General features: G+C 45.4%; 1 protein-coding gene across 1 annotated transcript in view; it reads left to right on the top strand.

Moving 5' to 3' along the window:
- CLSTN1 (calsyntenin 1) overlaps window positions 1–22,159 on the top strand; it is a gene marked incomplete at its 5' end in the record, with an annotated part of 94,339 nt that continues 72,180 nt past the window's right edge. Inside the window, one exon of the mRNA XM_017887913.1 lies at window positions 1–79. Coding sequence (XP_017743402.1) covers window positions 1–79 — 79 coding nt within the window. The remainder of the gene's footprint in view (window positions 80–22,159) is intronic.

Below are 22,159 nucleotides of genomic sequence, written 5' to 3'. Positions count from 1 at the left end.
CCCGCGCCCGCGCTGGCCCCGGCCGCCCGGCTGTTGCTGGCCGGGCTGCTGTGCGGCGGCGGGGTCTGGGCCACGCGAGGTAAGCCCCGGGGCCGGGCCGGGCCGCTGGGTCGGTGCGGGATTCGGGTCCCGGTGCGGGAGTAGGGTCGGATGCCGGGATTCGAGCCGGGATGCGGGGAGTCGTCGGGTCCGAGCGCAGGGAGCCGGGTCAGGGCGTGGGGTTCGGGTCGGGGGTCGGGCTCGCGGAGCCGGGGCGCAGGAGACTGCGGGCGCGCGCTGCGGACGTCCCGGGGAAGCCAGGCTCGGTCCCGGGCGGGGCACCTGGGCCTGAGCCGCCCCCACTGCAGCCCGGGGTGGTGGCTGCGCTGATTTGGGGGGACGTGCAGACGGGCCAGAGGGTCAGTCCGCCCTGCTCAGCGGCGCACGCAGTCTGGGGCTGCACCCCTGGGTGAGATGCTGTGTGTACGTGTGCTCAGAGGTGCATCAGGCGGGGGGTGCACGCACAGTTTTGGTGTGTGCTTACATAAGAGCCCACTCCTCCGCATCCCGTTTCCAAGATCCCGATTCTCTGTTGCTGCACCGCGGACACCACGACTTCGCCCCTTTCCGCCTCCTCCCAGGGTCCTTCAGACGTTGTCTGTTTCCAGTGGAGCCGAGGCTGAAACTTCGTGCTTCCCTCCCACCTTTTCACCCAAAGGTGAAATCGCGATGAGATTTGCGACCGCGGGCTCACCCAGTGTTAGAAATCTGCGTCTCTGCTACCCCTGGTGCCTTGGTGCAGTTTTTCTGACGGTCATTTAGACCGTAGAGGGTTAGATGCCCTCTACAAAAACGAGATATCCCTCTGGTTCTTTAGGAGTGTAGGACCGAAATTATTTTATGGCTCGGTGGGAAGTAATATTTCTTGGCTAATTTATTATTAGCTTTTAACCTTCATCCACTTAACCTTTTAAACCTTGCGTGTTCTTTGATATTGACTGGTCTTGCCAACGAAAAGCTTACGCATTGCAGATACAGTATTTGCTTCTGAGTGGATCTTGAAATCGTAAACATTTTCCTTGGCCTTAGAGCAAAGTAATCTAGGTGTAGTCTGTAGAATCTACTGTAGGCTTAAATCTGTTCTGATTTTTTTTAATCAAAAGAAATTTTGGGGAGGAGGATTGATAGAAATCCAGATGAAATGGTCATATTTGAATTTAGCAAGCTTTAAAAAATTTTTTTATTTTCCCTTCCCTGGCGTGACATAAGGAGAGAAGTGTGGTGTTCACGAAATTAAAGGGCAGAGGCGGGAAATGCATCTTTTGTTCCATGTTCCTTTCTAAACATCGAGGATGATAAACTTTGAATACTTCTTTTATTTCATTTCTGACATTCTGTTGACTCTGTCAGATTCAGATCTTAGTCACTAAGTATCTCATTGCTGGCCATTTGATTTTTAAAAGTAACATCAAACTAAGTTTGAAATGTTCTTTCCAGATGTGGGTTGGAGGTCTGAAACTCTAATATATCCAAGAGAAATGTCAAAGTTTTGCTTCTCTTGGGGAAAACCCACACATTTTAAAAATATGTGCTTGGATTGGGTATTTTGGGAACAGTTTAAGTATATTTAGTTTAGTCAGTGATACCATTTCTTGTTAAAATTGGTGCTTTCTTAAATAGCACCTACATTTGTTAGTCATTATTTAATTGCCTTGGTTACTTAAACAGCATACATTTCAACTTTGAATATCTTCATTACCCGAGACCGACAGAAATGTTGTGTGAAAGATGTGTTGACTAGTTGAGTCATTTGTGATTTGCTTTCTCTTAAGTTTTTCTTGGTGCCGTTAGACAGTAGTTCAAGATTCTTAGTCTTCAGAATAAAGACATTTTACCATCAGTTATTTGGTCGCATTGGTTTTTTGTTCAGGTTGCAAGTTAGAAAATGTCTTGGAATTATTACACAAAATGCTAATAAAAACAATTTCATTTTGAAATATTACAAGTGAATTTCATGTGTAAATTTACAGTTTGGAGACACTCTGTGGGCTCATTGTAAGAGATCATTTCAACTCATATCTGAAATTTTTACTGCTGTAAGGCAGTACGACATGAACTCCTGTTCATGCTGTAGCTACCTTTAGTAATCGTTAATGTTAGATTACGTAGAGACTGCTGGAGAAAATGATAAATTTTCTAATATAAATTACATCTTGACTATTAGTTTTGTAGAGACCCTCAAATTTTATTTTAATTATAGCTGTAGTTCTCAAGAAATGTTGAGTAGAGCTGGGCGCAGTGGCTGGCGCCTATAATCCCAGCACTTTGGGAGGCCGAGGCTGGCGGATCACCTGAGGTCAGGAGTTCGAGACCAGCCTTGTCAACATGGTGACACCCCGTCTCTACTAAAAATATAAAAATTAGCTGGGTGTGCTGGTGGGTGCCTGTAATCCCAGCTACTTGGGAGGCTGAGGCAGAAGAATTGCTTGAACCCAGGAGGTGGAGGTTACAGTGAGCCAAGATTGCGCCCCTGCACTCCAGCCTGGGTGACAAAGCAAGACTCCGTCTTAAAAACAAATTAAGTAAGCCAAAATATTAGAAGAAATATCTTTGGCGTGCCCTGGATGGTCATCTCTGTCGGCTACCTGCCTTCTTCATGGAGATCAGGAAATAGAACAGTGAAGCAGAGAAAATAGCTTATGTGAATATTTAAAAAACTCAACCGTGTAATGCATTTCGAAGCCACATAATAAATAAAAATCACTGTTATTTTTCCATTTGCACACAGATGGTGAGGCCTCTTCTCACCATCCTATTTGAAATCATTTCTCTTCCTGAACCCCTAAATCCTGTTTCCCTGCAACACTTTTTCTTTTTTCCATAGCACTTAGCCCATTCTAACATGCCTTGTTGCTTACTTATTGAGTTGTTTACTGTCTGTTTCCCCTCTGTAGAACATATGCCCCAAGATGGAAGGGTGTCTGCTTTGCATATGTTTCCCGTCAGCAGCACACCGGAGGCATGCCAGTATTGTGTGATTGAATGAATGAATTAATGGGTGGATGGATAACAGCATTTCAGTTTAGACAGCGTAGTAGCTTTGCATCCTAATTTTCACTTCACAGATAAATGCTATATACTGAAAAAAATTACATAGTGTAAAGTAAACTTACATTCTTTTTTTTTTTTTTTTTTTGGGAGACAGAGTCTCATTCTGTCACCCAGGCTGGAGTGCATTGGGGAGATCTTGGCTCACTGCAACCTCTGCCTCCGGGGTTCAAGAGATTCTCCTGCCTCATCCTCCCCAGTAGCTGGGACTACAGGCATATGTCATCTCACTGGGCTCATTTTTGTACTTTTAGTAGAGACAAGGTTTCACCATGTTGGCCAGGCTGGTCTGAACTCCTGACCTGAAGTGAGCCACCTGCCTGTGCCTCCCACAGTGCTGAGATTACAGATGTGAGCCACTGCACCCGGCCCAAACTTACTTTCTACAGTGTGGATGTGGGAATTCATTAGTGGGTAAATTTTCAAGGATCATGGGGCCAGCCTCAGTGGCTCATACCTGTAATTCTAGCACTTTGGGAGGACTAGGCAGACAGATCGCTTGAGCGCAGGAGTTTGAGACTAGCCTGGGCAACATGGTGAAACCTTGTCACTACAAAAATACCAAAAAAAAAAAAAAAAAAAAGTTCAAGGATCCATTCTGTTGGTTGCAGTATTGGGGATATTAGATCATGAAACTCTGTCTCGGCCTTCGAAGGCTGTAGCTGTGTGGCTACACCTGTCAGTCCCTTTAAAAAAATACTGTAATTTTCAGCTTTTTTGGAAAGATGGTTTCTTAATTTGTTACCTCGTTTTTCATAAGTAATGATGTGGAAAAAAGTCATTCGAATATAGACCTCGGTATTACCCATAGTCTAACAATGTTAATAATGAAAGTAAATAACATTTATTTCTCAAAGGAGACCTATAACTGCTGAAGAAATAATAAAATACGAACAATATTGAATATATTCCAATTTTAGAGCATTAACTCCGTTAACTGGAAACTTCAGTTAACTGGAAACTTCAGTTAGCTGGAATTCATCCTTTGGCTGGATATTTTTTGGGAGAAAAAGCGTCAAACCAAGCAGTTTATAGGAATTATTTTTCAGAAGGAAGGTTTAGGAGGTCATACCATACATTATATGTGCCAGTATTTGATATTTAAGCCAAAAACAGCAACTAATATTTCAGTTTTAGTTACGAAGAATATGACCAATAAATGAAATTTTTGTGGGATATAAAATATAATTATTACACTGAAACTAGAAAATGCTATAATTTCATAGAACTAGCTGCAGGACTTAGTGAAGCTTATTAAACCAAGTCTAAGTGTTTAAAATGAGGAAGCTGAGATATGTTAAAATTTTAGAACTAAGGAAAAAAAGTGCTGAGCTATTTTTAGTATTGCTTTCTGAGACAGGAAAATACGTTTTTTAATTTTTTTTGGATAGAGTTTTCATTTATAAGAGTTGAAACAAAATAGAGATCTGATTATCCTAAAAATCCATCAAGAGTCTATTTCTTATGTATTCTGGGTGAGGGCTTAGATCATTAAAACTTGGTTTTTCAATGGATCTTAATTTAGTATGAAGAGTTGCTTGAAGGGGCCGGGCACGGTGGCTCATGCCTGGAATCCCAGCACTTTGGGAGGCTAAGGTGGGTGGATCACAAGGTCAGGAGATGCAGACCATCCTGACTCACACGGTGAAGCCCCATCTCTACTAAAAAAAATACAAAAGATTAGCCGGGCGTGATGGCGGGCGCCTGTACTCCCAGCTACTCCGGAGGCTGAGGCAGGAGAATGATGTGAACCTGGTAGGCGGAGCTTGCAGTGAGCCGAGATTGCGCTACTGTGCTCCAGCCTGGGTGACAGAGCGAGACTGTCTCAAAAAAACAAAAAAGAGTTGCTTGAAGAAATGTGTCTTTGTAAGTGAAATTTAAAATGTTGATTTGCTACAAAATACAGATTTTAGTAGTGTTTCAGGACTACAGATTCAAGATTGGTGGAAATGATTTACACAATGTTATGGTTTTGCATTAAGAAATAACCAAGGCCTGGCACGGTGGCTCGTCTATAATCCCAGCACTTTGGGAGGCCGAGGCGGGTGGATCATGAGGTCAAGAGATGGAGACCATTCTGGCCAACATGATTAAACCCCGTGTCTACTAAAAATACAAAAATTAGCCGGGTGTGGTGGCGTGTACCTGTAGTCCCAGCTACTCGGGAGGCTGAAGCAAGAGAATCGCTTCAGCCTGGGAGGCGGAGGTTGCAGAAAGCGGAGATTGCACCACTGCACTCCTGCCTGGTGACAGAGTGAGACTCAGTCTCAAAAAACAAACAAACAAACAAACAAAAAACAACCAACCAAATGGCCAGGCATGGTAGCTCACACCTGTAATCCCATTGCTTTGGGAGGCCAAGATGGGTGGATTGCTTGAGTCCGGGAGTTCAAGACCAGCCTATGCAACATGATGAAACCCCATCTCTACTAAAAATACAAAAATAATAGCTGGGCATGGTGACATATGCCTGTAGTCCTACCTACTCAAGAGTCTGAGCCTGGAGAACTGATTGAACCTGGCAGGTTGAGGCTGCAGTGAGCCAAGGTCACACCACTTGCATTCCAGCCTGGGCGACTCTGTCTCTAAAAAAAAAAAAAAAGCCAAACTAACAAGCCCTCAAAAGTGGTGTTTTGAGGCTATGCAAAGGCCATGTATAGGAACCCTCAAATGGTGACAGCATCCCCACTGTGTCAGCCTGACACACAATACCCATCTTATCCCCAAGAGCCGCCACCACCTGGGAACTAGAATGCTGATCGTCTGATTTGATAGGTTCTTTCTCTCCTATGTTTTAGGTGTATTTTTGCTCATTTTTTGATTTAGTTTTAGGATATTATTATTAGATTAAAAATTTTCACGAGATCTGTTACTAAAGTTTTTAGTTTTAAAGGTTCTTGGCAGAGATTCACATACTTCAAAGTAACAGAGTTTAAAGCAGTTTAAATACCTGTAAAACATCTGAAAGTTGGCTGGGTGCGGTGGCTCACATCTGTAATCCCAGCACTTTGGGAGGCCAAGGCGGGCAGATCACCTGAGGTCGGGAGTTAGGGACCAGCCTGACCAACATGGAGAAACCCCAACTCTACTAAAAACTATAAAATTAGCCGGGTGTGGTGGTGCATGCCTGTAATCCCAGCTACTCGGGAGGCTGAGGCAGGAGAATCGCTTGAACCAGGGAGGTGGAGGTTGCGGTGAGCCGAGATCGCGTCATTGCACTCCAGCCTGGGCAATGAGAGCAAAACTCCGTCTCAGAAAAAAAAAGAAATCTGAAAGTTAACTTCCTTCCCATTCTGGAACCCCAATAAGAAGTATGTGGTAGCATATCAGAAGAAGAGTCATGTTTTTGCTTTTTTACTTTTTTGGTCAGACATGAATAATCATCTTAAAAAGAATGAATAGAAATAGTGTCTCACTGTGTTGCTCAGGCTGGTCTCGAACTCCTGGGCTCAATCAGTCCTCGCACCTCATCCTCCCAAAGAGCTGAGATTATAGACATGAGCTACCACACCCGGACAAAGAATCATCTTTCAGCCGTCTGTTTCGTTCTGTCTGATTCTCCCGTGACAAGAACTTCTGTTGAGTCTGCCACTTTTCAAGCCTACCTTGATCTGTACTTTCTCTGAGTCATTGTGTAGGACAAAGGAGGACCAGCAACTGGGCGTGGTGGCTCACGCCTGTAATCCCAGCACTTTGGGAAGCTGAGGTGGGTGGATCACCTGAGGTCAGGAGTTCGACACCAGCCTGACCAACATGGAGAAACCCCGTCTCTACTAAAAATACACAATTAGCCGGACATGGTGGCACATGCCTGTAATCCCAGCTACTCGAGAGGCTGAGGCAGGAGAATTGCTTGAATCCAGGAGGCAGAGGTTGCGGTGAACTGAGATTGTACCATTGCACTCCAGCCTGGGCAACAAGAGCAAAACTCCATCTCAAAAAAAAAGGAAGACCACCTTTGTCATGCCACCGCACTCTAGCCTGGGTGACAGAGCCAGACTTTGTCTCAAAATAAAACAAAACAAAACAAACAAGAAAACCCACCTTTTTCTGCATCCACTCCTTTTTTTTTAAAGTAGCTTTATTGAGATATAATTCACACACCATAAAATTCAACCTTTTAAGGCATACAATTCAGTGATTTTAGTATATTCACAAAGTTGTGCAGCCATCACCACTGTCTAATTTCAGAACACTTTCATCACCCCCAAAAGAAACCCCATGTATGTTAGCGCTCATTCTCCATCTCCCTCCTCCTCCATCCTTTGGCAATCCCTAGTCTACTTTCTGTCTATGGATTTGCTTATTTTGGACATTTCATATCAAGTGAATCATAATATGTGGCCTTTTGTGACTAGCTTCTTTTGCTTAGTATGATATCTTCAAGGTTCATCCATGTTGTAGCATGTATCAGGACTTCGTTTCTTTTCACAGGTAAGTAATATATCCTGGTAGGAATATAACACATTCTGTTTATCCGTTTATTCATTGATGGACATTTGGGTTATTTCCACTTTGTATTTGGAAAATACTACTATGAACATTTTTGTACAGGAATTTGTGTGGACGTATGTTTTCATTTCTCTTGGATATATACCCAAGTGGAATTGTTGGATCTTAGGGTAAGTCTTAGATTTAACTTTTTAAATTAAAAAAAGTTTTTTTTTGAGATGGAGTCTCACTCTATTGCCTAAGCTGGAGTGCAGTGATGTGATCTTTACTCACTGCAGCCTCCGTCTCCCGGGTTCAAGAAATTCTCCTGCCTCAGCCTCCCCAGTAGCTGGGATTACAGGCGCCTGCCACCATGCCTGGCTAGTTTTTGTATTTTAGTAGAGACGAGGTTTCACCGTGTTGGCCAGGCTGGTCTCCAACTCCTGACCTCAAGTGATCCACCTGCCTCGGCCTCCCAAAGTGCTGGGATTACAGGCGTGAGCACTATGCCCGGCCTGTGTTTAACATTTTGAGGAACTACCGGCTGGTTGTACAAAGTGGCTGCACCATCCTGTATCCACTTGACCTCCGTAATCCCTCACAGGAGCATTTTTCTAATCAAATACACATTTCACAGTTTTCTAGTTTGTTAGAATTTTAAGTTGAATTTTTTTTCCTAGTCTAGGTGCAAACTGGCATTTCATCTAACCAATTCCTTCCTTTGCCATTGTCTCTCATATAATTTTTACCCCGGACTTTAGACTTTGAGTTGAAAGGAACTTTGAAAGTTCTTTCCTCGATACTTTAAATAGCCTTCCCTGTAAAACAGACGTTTCCTCATACGTCCCTGTGTGTTGATCATTCAGCCTCTGTTTGAACTCTATTGCTATGGGGCCCTTGCTAGCTCACAGAGCAACCCTTTTCTTAAAAACATTGAGCCTTTGGTTAGGTTTCCTTAGGACTGAATTTTATCACTCCTCTGTATTTTTGCAGGCATCCAGGCCTACAGTTCATTGTTTTTACCACCTCACACATTAAGAGAGGCGGAGAGCATTGAGGCCTAGGCCTGATTTCTGTGGATTTCTCAGGAATGAGCCTAGCACAGGGCTGCACGTGCAGTGTTTGGGGGCCACCCACCCAGTCACATACAGAGTCAGTATCCTGCTTCCAGGAACAGGGCTTCCTAATGAAAGGGACTGGAAAAAACATGACAATTCTCAAATTGCAACTACTTTAGAAAGTGACATTTCTTTTCTTTTTATTTTTCTTTTATTTTTTGAGACGGGATCTTGTTCTGTTGCCCAGGTTGGAGTGTGGTGGCACAATCACAGCTCACTGCAGCCTCGACCTCCCCGGGCTCAAGCCATTCTCCCACCTCAGCCTCCCGAGTAGCTGGGACCATGGGTGCACACCACCACACCTGGCTAATTTAAAAATTTTTTAGAGACAGGGTCTTGCTATGTTGCCCAGGCTGGTCTCGAACTCTTGGGCTCAAGCAATCTGCCCTATTTGGCCCTTCAAAGTGCTGGGATTACAGGCGTGAGCCCCCATGTCCAGCCAACATTTCATTCATTCATTACATTTTTGTTATGCTAGTTGGCTAAAAATGTGCTTTGTTTAAAAGTAAATTATTTTTTCTAGTCCTTTGATTTTATTTAACTATTCCTCGTTTACCCAATCTTCAAACATAGAAAACACTTAGAAATACGTCTTTATATTCAAAGGGAATTTTAAAACTCAGTAAAAATGGATATCATCTTTGTTTACATACTTGAAGTATAGCAAAGACCTTTTTTTTTTTTTTTAGACGGAGTCTCGCTCTGTCCCCAGGCTGGAGTGCAGTGGCCGGATCTCAGCTCACTGCAAGCTCCGCCTCCCGGGTTTACGCCGTTCTCCTGCCTCAGCCTCCCAAGTAGCTGGCACTACAGGCGCCCGCCACCTCGCCCGGCTAGCTTTTGTATTTTTTAGTAGAGACAGGGTTTCACCGTGTTAGCCAGGATGGTCTCGAACTCCTGACCTCGTGATCCGCCCGTCTCGGCCTCCCAAAGTGCTGGGATTACAGGCGTGAGCCACCGCGCCCGGCCGCAAAGACATTTTTATTCAGGCTGGAGTTCTGTGGCACGATCTCGGCTCACCGCAACCTCCGCCCTCCCAGGTTCAAGTCGAATCCTCCCCCACTTCTCAAGTCCCTGAGGTAGCTGAAACTACAGGCACTGACTCTACCCCATGCTTGGGTAATTTTAGTTTATTATATTTATTAAGTATTTGTTAGGTATTATTTATTATTTTGTACGAGACATGGGTAGAGATGGGGTTTTACCATATTGCCCAGATTGGTCTCAAACTCCTGGACTCAAGCAATCTGCCTGCCTCTGCCTCCCAGAGTGCTAGGATTATAGGCATGAGCCACCATGCTCAGCCTAAAATTTTTCTTATATAGTCCTTTTGAGGACCACTTCAAAACAGTTGAATGTTATAAATTTAAATTGAAGAAATATAAAACTTTGGAATGATTTGTATGAGGTTGTCTATTAAGTGGCTTTTTTTTTTTTTTGAGACGGAGTCTCGCTCTGTCGCCCAGGCTGGAGTGCAGTGGCCGGATCTCAGCTCACTGCAAGCTCCGCCTCCCGGGTTTACGCCATTTTCCTGCCTCAGCCTCCCGAGTAGCTGGGACTACAGGCGCCCGCCACTTCGCCCGGCTAGTTTTTTGTATTTTTTTAGTAGAGACGGGGTTTCACCGTGTTAGCCAGGATGGTCTCGATCTCCTGACCTCGTGATCCGCCCGTCTCGGCCTCCCAAAGTGCTGGGATTACAGGCTTGAGCCACTGCGCCCGGCCAAGTGGCTTTTAAAGAATATGATTAATTCCATCTGAAATGCAGAATCTAGTCACACTGATTTTTTTTTTGCATTTTTCAGATGTAGTTAATGATGAACATTGATAGAACTAGCTACATAGTCCAAGGGGCCAATGCAAAATAAAGTGTGGGGCCCCTTGTTCAAAAATTATTAAAACTTTTTTTTTTGAGACAGAGTCTCGCTGTGTTGCCCAGGCTGGAGTGCACTGGTGGGATCTCAGCTCACTATAACCTCATCCTCCTGGGTTTAAGCAATTCTAGTGCCTCAGCCTCCCGAGTAGCTGAGATTACAGACATGCACCAGCAAGCCCGGCTAATTTTTTGTACTTTTAGTAGAGACAGGGTTTCACCATGTTGCCCAAGACGGTCTCGAACTCCTGAGCTCAGGCACTCCACCTGCCTCAGCCTCCCAAAGTGTTAGGATTACAGGCGTGAGCCACTGCATCTGGCCCAAAAATTATAAAAAATTTCAAGATGACAGCAGGTTTTTCTTTTTGTTTTTTAGACAGAGTCTCACCCTGTCACCCAGGCTGGAGTGCAGTGGCACATTCTTGGCTTACTGCAACCTCCACCTCCTGGGTTCAAGCAATTCTCATGCCTCAGCCTCCTGAGTAACTGGGATTACTAGGCACCCGCTACCATGTCCGGCTAATTTTTGTATTTTTAGTAGAGAGGGGGTTTCACCATGTTGGCCAGGCTGGTCCTGAATTCCTGACCTCAAGTGATCCTCCCGCCTCAGCCTCCCAGAGTACTGGGATTATAGGCTGAGCTACCTCACCTGGTTGGCAATAGGTTTTTTTTTTTTTGAGGTGGAGTTTCACTCTTGTTACCTAGGCTACAATGCAATGGCATGATCTTGGCTCACCGCAACCTCCAGCTCCCAGGTTCAAGTGATTCTCCTGCCTCAGCCTCCCAAGTGGCTGGAATTACAGGCATGCATCACCACTGGTCTGGCTAATTTAGTATTTTTAGTAGAGATGGGGCTTCTCTGTGTTTGTCAGGCTGGTCTTGAACTCCTGACCTCAGGTGATCCACTAGCCTCGGCCTCCCAAAGTGCTGGGATTACAGGCATGAGCCCACTGCGCCGGGCCGGCAATAGGTTTTTAAACCAACCTAGGGGCCCTTCTATGCCTGGCTCCTGGCACATGGAGGGAACCAGTCCTGAGTATTGATAAACTTAGATGACAGAGTATTAATAGTCCAATTGTGGGCCCAGGGCCTGAGATTTTCACCAGAGTTGCTTGTCCTCTGTGTCCCTGCTCAACTGCACCTCTGGTTGATGCTCCTCCCTCCCCTTGGGAGAAGACGCCTGCCTTTCATTCTCCGTGGTCTCAGGGTGCAGGCTTCCCGGTCATCTTTCCATCCCCAGCACCCAGCAAAGGACCGGCTGTACTCCATTCTCAGTAGACAGTGAGAACCAATGGTAACCAGAGGCTCATGGAAGACTAGGGTCGCTTATGATTTGTGGGATTAAAGCCCTTGTGTTAAGCAGATTATGTTTACTTTTTTTTATTTTTTTGAGACTGAGTCTCGCTTTGTCGCCCAGTCTGGAGTGCAGTGGCGGGATCTCGGCTTACTGCAACCTCTGCCTCCCGGTTCAAGCGATTCACCTGCCTCAGCCTCCCGAGTAGCTGGGATTACATGCACGCACCACCACACCCAGCTAATTTTTTTTGTATTTTTAGTAGAGATGGGGTTTAACCATGTTAGCCAGGATGATCTCGATCTCCTGACCTCGTGACCCATCCACCTTGGCCTCCCAAAGTGCTGGGATTACAGGCATGAGCCACCGCGCCGGCTTATGTTTACTTTTATTTTTATTTTATTTATTTATTTTGAGACAGAGTCTCGCTGTCACCCAGGCTGTAGTACAGTGGCCGGATCTCAGCTCACTGCAAGCTCCGTCTCCCGGGTTCACACCATTGTCCTGCCTCAGCCTCTCGAGTAGCTGGGACTGCAGGTGCCCACCACCATGCCCGGCTAATTTTTTGTGTTTTTAGTAGAGATGGGGTTTCACTGTGTTAGCCAGGATGATCTCCTGACCTCGTGATCCACCTGTCTTGGCCTCCCAAAGTGCTGGGGTTACAGGTGTGAGCCACCGCACCCAGCCCTATGTTTACTTTTAAAATGCTTTGACTAACTCATGCTAGTTTCTTATTATCTATGGAATTAGTAACAAGGATAACAAATAATTAAAATTCTTGGATAATCCCTAATCTTTTTTTTTTTTCTTGCCATGCATTTCAAGCATTTATCAGACTAGTAAGTAAATAGTAAAATGAACTGACTTGAATTTCATTTTCTCCTTAGGCTCCCTCACTCTGGGCTAAAATTATTAAAGGAACAGTGGGGGTGGGGAGTAACAGGTGGGGTACAGTCGTTTTGAGTTTTCGAGCCCCTCAGTTACTAGTGCCTTGTGACTAGTCGGTAGGGGACCTTGATAATCCTGACTGATTATAAAGCCCTAAGTTGGCAAGGTCAGAGCTTGCTTCTGAGCTGTCTGTAAATGTCCATTGATACCAGCTCATGATTCCTGTAGAAAACGTTTTCATTTGGCAAGGGTTTAAAAAGTCCGTGCCCAAGTATATGAGAGCCGCCTCTTGTTCAGCTAGGAAGCAGCGAATACATGTCTTCTAAACATTCAGAGCCTTGAATAGAGAATAAACACTGGCTTAAATGCTTTTTTATATGAAATCTGACATGTTAAAGCCTCTTCTAAATTGGAGCACGTACCACTGGGATAGTTTCATAACATAGCCTTTTCCCTCCCTTCTGGTGACTTTAATAACAACTATGACATTAATGTTTGTTTGAATGAAATAATGTTTTAGAGAGGTCATTAATGCCACTGGTTAATACATATTTGCAGATTCAATTGGTAAAGTTTATTAACCTTGTCTTTTCTAGACTTTTCTGAGTGTTCTTAGAAGGTTTGGGCTTTTTACCGCTACTTAAAGCAGTGCATATGGCAGTGGGTCTGAGCAGATTGTGTTGACTGAATCTTTCTTGTTGCATGTAAAGTATGTCATACATTGTTGTGAGGGTCTCAAGAGCAAGATAATTGATCAGAGAACAGAGAGGAAAGAGGATCCAGAGGTGTGTGGAATGAGGCATTCTAGATAGATGTGGTCACAATTTAGATTTTATTTTTATTTATTTATTTTTAATTTAATTAATTAATTTATGTATTTTGAGATGGGGTCTCACTCTGTCGCCCAGGCTGGAGTGCAGTGGCACGATCTCGGCTCACTGCAGTCTCTGCCTCCCAGGTTCAAGAGATTCTCCTGCTTCAGCCTCCTGAGTAGCTGGGACTACAGGCGTACACTGCCACACCTGGCTGATTTTTGTATTTGTAGTAGAGTTGGGGTTTCACCATGTTGGCCGGCCTAGTCTCGAACTCGTGACTTCAGGTGATCTATCTGCCTTGGCCTCCCTAAGTGCTGAGATTACAGGCGTGAGCCACTGTGCCCAGCCTTTACTTATTTACTTATTTATTTTTGAGACAGAGTATCATTCTGTTGCTCAGCCTGGAGTGCAGTGGCGCGATCTTGGCTCACTGCAACCTCCGCCTACCGGGTTCAAGCAATTCTCCTGCCTCAGCCTCCCGAGTAGCTGGAATTAGAGGCATACACTCCCACACCTGACTAATTTTTGTATTTTTAGTAGAGATGGGGTTTCACCATGTTGGCCAGCCTGGTCTCGAACTCCTGACCTTAGATGATCCACCTGCCTCAGCCTCCCAAAGTGCTGGGATTACAGGCATGAGCCACTGTACCCAACCTGCCCGCCCTCCCTCCTTCTTTCCTTCCTTCCTTCCTCACTCAGTCTCACTCTGTTGGCCAGGCTGGAGTGCAGTGGCGTGATCTTGGCTCACTGCAGCCTCTGCCTCCCAGGTTCAAGCTGTTCTCCTGCCTCAGCCTCCCGAGTAGCTGGGATCACAGGCGCGCACCATCATGCCTGGCTAATTTTTGTATTTTTGTAGTTTTTTTGAGATGGAGGTCAAGGAGGCTGGAGTGCAGTGGTGTGATCTCAGCTCACTGCAGCCTCCGTCCCCCAGGTTCCAACAGTTCTTCTGTCTCACCCTCCTGAGTAGCTGGGATTACAGGCGCCCGCCACCATGCCCAGCTGATTTTTGTATTTTTAGTAGAGATGGGCTTTCGCCATGTTGGCCAGGTTGGTCTCGAACTCCTGACCTCGTAATCCATCTGCCCAGACCTCCGAAAATGCTAGGATTACACTGCTTGTATTTTTAGTAGTGACGGGGTTTTACCGTGTTGACCAGGCTGGTCTCAAACTCCTGACCTCAAGTGATCCAGCCTCCTTGACCTCCCAAAGCGCTGGAATTACAGGCATGAGCCACCCTGCCCGACCCAGTTTAGATGTTAGAGAAGTGAATGCAAGCATGAGAACCGAGGAGAGGCAGGTGGGTTGGTGATTAAGAGGCCGTTCATATTATCTTCAGGAATGCATGGTGCAGAGTGGTTTGCACAGGAGCCTGACTGCAGAGATCGAAGGACTGAATTATTCAGGGCTGGGTGCTGACCCAGGAAGGGGACAGACCATCAGGCGAGTAAGGAAGATCCGGGTCTGTGTGGGCGCTTCAGAGTGGCTCCTGGAGGCTGGGCGGTGTGTGTCTGATGGGCTGTCACGCACATCCTGTGTCTTCTCAGGGAGGACTCTCTGGGAGGCGTCTGGGGCCAGCGGACAGTGACAGTATAAGGCCGGAGGTCTAAGTCTTGGCAGAGAATCAGGGCAGAGCCTGGAGGGCCGTTGTTTCCCCTCAGCTTGGGCTGTGGGTGTTTTCTGGGTGTGAGGTTTTCACTGTGGTGGACAGAGTGAAGCCAGGGACAAAGGGAGAACAAACATAGGCCCCTCGGGCCAGATCTGGCTGTTGCTTAGGCCTGAGGGAGAAGGGAAAAGGGTTTCCTGAAGTTTCTATTATATCTGGAAACTCAGCCCAGTGGCTCAGGAGACCAGATGAGGATTTGGGACAGCAGCCTTGGCTCAGGGTAGAGCAGTCCTGGCTGTACCGTCTTATCGTTTGGAAACCCAAGTACAGACAGGTAAGCTGGGGCAAGCTGGGGCAGAGAGCAGTGATGGAACCCTGGCATCTGAGCAGCCCACAGCAGTGGCCAACCAGTGTGAGTCCATGCCTAGTTCTGGTCTGATTGAGGCCTTTTTCCTGAGAGCTCGGCACTTGTTACTCCTCCACTCAGTCTATCCCCAGGCCTGGGTAAACTGAACTTACCCCTTGCTGAAATTCCTGACCACCTCCGCTCATGGGATCTTCTAGCAGTCATTGGCAAACTGCCTCAACCTAGCTTTGTCTTGATACATTGTTTCCTGGTACCTAAGCCCTTTCTGATTTGAAAAGATAACTCATATTGATCTGTTTGGAGTTCAAGTGGGAACCCAAATTGTATCTTCCCCATGGAAACTTGTTACAAACAATGCTTATAAAGCTCCAAAAGTGACTGTCAGAAACATACTTAACCCATAACAAGTGCAAATTGGGCAAATTGGCAGTAAAATCCAGCGCATGCGTGCACGTGCGTACACGCTCACCCACCATTACAGTACAGTGCAGCTGAGCCTTGAACAACCAGGCTTTGAACTGCAGGGGTCCACTTGTGAGTGGATTGTTTTCAACCAAACGTGAATGGAAAATACAGTATTTGTGGGCTGTGAAACCCGCATATGGGAAGCGCTGGCTCTTTGAATACTTGGGTTCTGTAGGACCAACAACTTGAGTATATGTGGGTTCGGGTATAAACTGGGGTCCTGGTGGATTCAGGTATAGACTCTGGGGTCCTGGTGGATTCGGGTATAGACTCTGGGGTCCTGGTGGATTCGGTTATAGACTGGGGTCCTGGTGGATTCTGCTATAGACTGGGGTCCTGGTGGATTCAGGTATAGACTGGGGTCCTGGTGGATTCAGGTATAGACTTGAATCATCTTGTCCAAGAGCTTGGACAACAGAGCGAGACCTTGTCTCTACAAAAAATAAAAAATTAGCTAGGCGTGGTGGCGGGTGCCTGTGGCCCCAGTTACTTGAGATGCTGAGGTGGGAGGATCATTTGAGCCCTGGAGCTTGAGGCTGCAGTGAGCCCTTATCATGCCACTGCACTCCAGCCTGGGCGACAAAGTGAGACTCTGTCCAAAAAAAAAAAAAAAAAAAAAAAATCAACTCCTGAATTATATGGCTAGAATTCTAGAAATGGAAGGGGCTTGAGAAATCATTTAGCCCAGTCAGCCCATTTTAGCAAAGAGGAAACAGGTGAAGTTGTTACTGTCGTCAGTGTGGTACTTTGGTAGTTCAGAATAGGGCAAGTAGGAATGAACAGGGGGATCTGGTCTGGGGTGTCTTTAACCCTGTTTCCCTATAATAGAGAAGATTCAGAAGGCATACATTCGGGTGAGTCTGTACCTCTTTCATGTACAGTTGAGTCAGGAAAGTAGATTATAAAATTAGAGTGGAGTTTAAAAAATCTGGATGGATAGTACATCCTATTAACAAAGTCCCATTATTTGAAAATTGGTAACACTTTTTAATGTGAACATCTCGGAGATTTGCACACTCTGTGGAACTCACAGTTGCAGAGTTGACAAGAGCTTTAGAAATGGTCTGGCTGGGGCAGCTTTTGATGTAGGATCCTCTTCATAATGTGGCCTGACATCAGTTAGCCAGGCCCTGCTGGAATTCTAATCAGAGAGCATCTTTCTATTTTGGAGGGAAGCATTCCTTGTCAGAAAGTCCAAGGGTCTCAGTTCTGCTTAAATTTTGGCACTACAAGAGCGTAGTGGACCAGTTATGAGCATGAACTCTGAACCAAACTGTTGAGGTTCAGACCCCAGGTCTGCGGCTCGTTAGCTATGTGATCTTGGACATCTTGCTTAATCTCTCTGTGCCTCAGTTTCTTCATCTGTAAAATGGGGAGGATAATAATAATACCCCTCTCACAGAGTGGGTGAGAGGATTGAACCAACTTTGTAAAGTACTTAGAATACTATAGTAAACGTGTGTTTGCGTTTTTTTTGTTTGCTTTGTTGAGGGTTTTTGCATCTGTGTTCATGAGAGATACTGGTATGTAGTTTTCTTGTAACATCTTTGGTTTTGGTAGAATAATGGTGGCTGAGGCTGGACGCGGTGTCTCACGCCTGTAATCCCAGCACTGTGGGAGGCCAAGGCGGGCGGATCACCTGAGGTCAGAAGTTCGAGATCAGCCTGACCAACATGGAGAAATCCTGTCTCTAATAAAAGTAGAAAAAATTCGCCAGGCGTGGTGGCACATGCGCATAATCCCAGTTACTTGGGAGGCTGAGGCAGGAGAATCACTTGAACCTGGGAGGCGGAGGTTGCAGTGAGCCGAGATCCTGACATTGCACTCCAGCCTGGGCAACAAGAGCGAAACTCTGTCTCGAAAACAAAAAAACAAAAACAAACAAACAAACAAACAAACAAAAATGGTGGCCTCATAGAATAAGTGAGGAAGTATTCCCTTTGCTTTTGTTTTCGGAAGAGATGTAGATAATTGGTGGAATTTCTTTTTTTTTTTTTTGAGATGGAGTCTCACTCTGTCGCCCGGGCTGGAGTGCAGTGGCCGGATCTCAGCTCACTGCAAGCTCCGCCTCCCGGGTTTACGCCATGCTCCTGCCTCAGCCTCCCGAGTAGCTGGGACTACAGGCGCCTGCCACCTCGCCCAGCTAGTTTTTTGTATTTTAGTAGAGACGGGGTTTCACAGTGTTAGCCAGGATGGTCTTGATCTCCTGACCTCGTGATCCACCCGTCTCGGCCTCCCAAAGTGCTGGGATTACAGGCTTGAGCCACCGCACCCGGCCGATTGGTGGAATTTCTTCCTTAAATGTTTGGTACAGTTCACCAGTGAACCCATCTGGGTCTAGTACTTTTCATTTTGGAAGGTTATTTACTGATTTACTTTCTCTAAGAGATACAGGTCTATATAGATTGTGTGCTTTTTCTTGGGTGAGTTTTGGCAGATTGTGTCTTCCAAGGAACTGATAAATTTCATATAGGTTATCAAATTTTTAGGCATAGAGTTGTTCATAATATTTCTTATTTATTTGTTTATTTATGTATTTATTTTTGAGATGGAGTTTTGCTCTTGTTGTCCGGGCTGGAATGCAATGGCTCACTGCAACCTCCACCTCCCGGGTCAAGCAATTCTCCTGCCTCAGCCTCCCCAGTAGCTGGGATTACAGGCATGCCCCACCACACCCAGCTAATTTTGTATTTTTAGTAGCGACGTGGTTTCTCCATGTTGGTCAGGGTGGTCTCGAACTCCTGATCTCAGGTGATCCCCCTGCCTCGGCCTCCCAAAGTGCTGAGATTACAGGTGTGGGCCACCACACCCAGCCTCTTATTTATATGTTTTTTTTTTTTTTGAGACTGAGTCTCACTCTGTCTCCCAGGCTGGAGTGCAATGGTGTGATCTTGGCTTACTGCAGCCTCCGCCTCCACCTCCCAGGTTCCAGCTATTCTCCTGCGTCAGCCTCCTGAATAACTGCGATTACAGGCGCATGCCACCACGCTCCTGGCTAATTTTTTTGTATTTTTTTCTTATTTATTTGTTTATTTTGTTTTATTTTATTTTATTTTATTTTTGAGATGGAGTCTTGCTCTGTTGCCCAGGCTTGAGTGCAGTGGCACAATCACGGCTCACTGCAAGCTCCGCTTCCCGGGTTCACGCCATTTTCCTGCCTCAGCCTCCCAAGTAGCTGAGACTACAGGCGCCCGCCACCACGCCTAGCTAATTTTTTTTTTTTTTTTTTAGTAGAGACGGAGTTTCACCGTGTTAGCCAGGATGGTCTCGATCTCCTGACCTCGTGATCTGCCCGCCTCGGCCTTCCAAAGTGCTGGGATTACAGGCGTGAGCCACTGCGCCCGGCCCCTTTATTTATCTTTTTAGTGTCCGTAGAGTCTATAGTGGTGTTCCCGCTTTCATTTCTGATATTAGAAATTTGTGTCTTCTCTCTTTTTTTCATAGTTAGCCTGGCTGGAGACTTATCAGTTTTATTGATTTTTTTTTCAGAAAGCCTGCTTTTGGTTTTTGTTGCTTTTCTCTTTTGAGTTCCTTTTCAGTTTTATTGATTTTGTTTCAGTTTTATTTCATTTTCTTCTGCTCTCTTTGTATTTAATCTGCTGATTTTTTTCTAGTTTCCTAAGGTTGAAGCTTATATAATTGATTTTAGTTCTTTCTTCTTTTCTAATATATATATATTAAATGCTTAAATTTTCCACTAAGCACTGCTTTCACTACATCCCACAGATTTTGATAAATTATATTTTCTTTTTCATTTAGTTCAAAACATTTAAAAATTTCTTGAGATTTCTTTTTTGATCTATGTGTTATTTATACATTTTTTTTTTTTTTTGAGACGGAATCTTGCTCTGTCACCCAGGCTGGAGTGCAGTGGCATGGTCTCCCGGGTTCAAGTGATTCTCCTGTCTCAGCCTCCCAGGCAGCTGGGATTACAGGCACCCGCCACCACGCCTGGCTAATTTTTCTATTTTTAGTAGAGACGGGGTTTCACCGTGTTGGCTAGGCTGGTCTGGATCTCTTGACCTCACGATCCGCCTGCCTCGGCATCTCATGGGATTATAGGCGTGAGTCTCCGGCGCTGGCCTTCTTTTTTTTTTTTTTTTTTTTTTTTTTTTTTGAGAGATGGAGTCCTTGCTTCTGGGTTGCCCCAGGCTGGAGTGCAGTGGTACAATCCGGCTCACTGCAACCCTCGCCTCCTTGGGTTCCAAGTGATTCTTCCCTGCCCTCAGCCCTCTTGAGTAGCTGGGACTACAGCTGCACGTCACCATGCCCTGCTAATTTTTTGTATTTTAGTAGAGACAGAGTTTCACCATGTTCCACAGGCTCGTCTCAAACTCCTGAGCTCAGGCAATCTGCCTGCCTAGGTCTCTCAAAGTGCTGGGATTACAGGCGTGACCCACCACGCCCAGCCTACAAATATGTTGTTTAATATCCAAGTATTTTGGGATTTTTCAGCTATCTTTCTGTTGCTGAGTTTTAGTTTAATTCCATTGTGGTGTAAGAGCTGCAGACATTGCATAATTTCTATTCTTCTAAATGTTTAAGGTGTTAAGAAGAACAGAAGGCTCTGGCATATTTCCAAATGGTTATTTTTCCCTTCACCCTGCTAGAAGTATGAGATGATTTTCTTTGATATTTATTGTGAGAACCTGGTAGGGCTCCTGGAGGTTAAACTCAGAAAAGCATAGGAGGGACAGTGACTGGGTTTCCCTGGAATATTTTTTTTTTTTTTTGAGATGGAGTCTCGCTCTGTTGCCCAGGCTGGAGTGCAGTGGCAGGATCTCTGCTCACTGCAAACTCCGCCTCCTGGGTTCATGCCATTCTCCTACCTCAGGCTCTGGAGTAGCTGGGACTACAGGCGTGTGCCACCAAGCCTGGATAATTTTTTGTATTTTTAGTAGAGACAGGGTTTCACCGTGTTAGCCAGGATGGTCTCTATCTCCTGACCTTGTGATCCGCCCGTCTCGGCCTCCCAAAGTGCTGGGATTACAGGCGTGAGCCACCGTGCCCGGCTCCCTGGAAATTTTGACTATCAGAGTTCTGCACGTTGAACTCCAGCAGTTTGTCAATTACAGCTTAGGTTTTCCTGCCCTGGCACTGGTTTCCATGGAGGTTTCTGCTCTGTAAATTGTGATTCCTTGTGTATTTGCCTGTGTCTCCAATTTTTAAAATTTATTTATTTATTTCTTTTTTGAGACAGGGTCTTGCTCTGTCACCCAGGCTGGAGTGCAGTGGCATGATCAGGGCTCACTGGATCCTCGACCCCTGGGCTCAAGTGGTCCTCCCATCTCTGCCTCCTGAGTAGCTGGGACCATGGGTGTGCGCCACTATGCCCGGCTAATTTATTTTGATTTAGTAGAGATGAAGTCTCACTTTGTTGCCAGGCTGGTCTCAAAATCCTGGGCTCAAGCGATCCTCTTGCCCTGCCCTCCCAAAGTGTGCTGGGATTACAGGTGCGAGCCGCCACACCCAGCCTGTGTCTCCAGTTTTGGGGGCAGCAATTGCCTTGTGATCTCACTTCTCTTGGGGATCTGAGAATAGTTCTTGATTTTTCAGTTTGTTTGGCTTTTTTGCTTGTTATTAGGACAGAGTAGCAACTTCTAATCTCCTCACATGCTGGACTGGAAACTGGAAGCCCCAGCATCGCATTTTAAAATGTACAATCCAGTGGCATTTAGTACATTCAGCATTGTGCAACTACCACCTCTATCTAGTTCCAAAATGTTTTCGTCATCCCGAAAGAAAACCTCATACCCATTAAACAGGCGTTCGCTACTCACTTCTGCCCCCAGCACTTGGCAACCACTAATCGGCTTTCTGTCTCTATGGATTTACTTATTTTGGATATTTCATATAAGTGGAGGAATCATATGATATGTGACCTTTTATGTCTGGCTTCTTTCACTTAGCTGAATGTTTCCGAGTTTCATCATGTTTTTGAGGCTCACACACGTTGTGGATGTCAGTACTTCATTCCTTTTATGGTTCCTTGTTTGGGTAGACTGCATTTGGTTTGTCCATTCATCTGCTGATGCAGGTTTTAGGATGGTTTTGCCTGTTGGCTGTTGTGAGTAGTGCTGCTGTGATGATTCATTCATAAGTATTTGAGTACCTGTTTTCAGTTCTTCTGGATGTATACCTAGGAATGGAATATCTGGGTCATACAGTTTTTCTTTTCTTTCTTTTCCCTCCCCTCCTCTCTTGCTTTCTCTCTCTCTCTCTCT

The sequence above is a fragment of the Rhinopithecus bieti genome, unplaced genomic scaffold (assembly GCF_001698545.2).
Source record: "Rhinopithecus bieti isolate Rb0 unplaced genomic scaffold, ASM169854v2 scaffold_16234, whole genome shotgun sequence".
Taxonomy (NCBI): Eukaryota; Metazoa; Chordata; class Mammalia; order Primates; family Cercopithecidae; genus Rhinopithecus; species Rhinopithecus bieti.
This window is presented reverse-complemented; position numbering and strand designations above follow the sequence as displayed.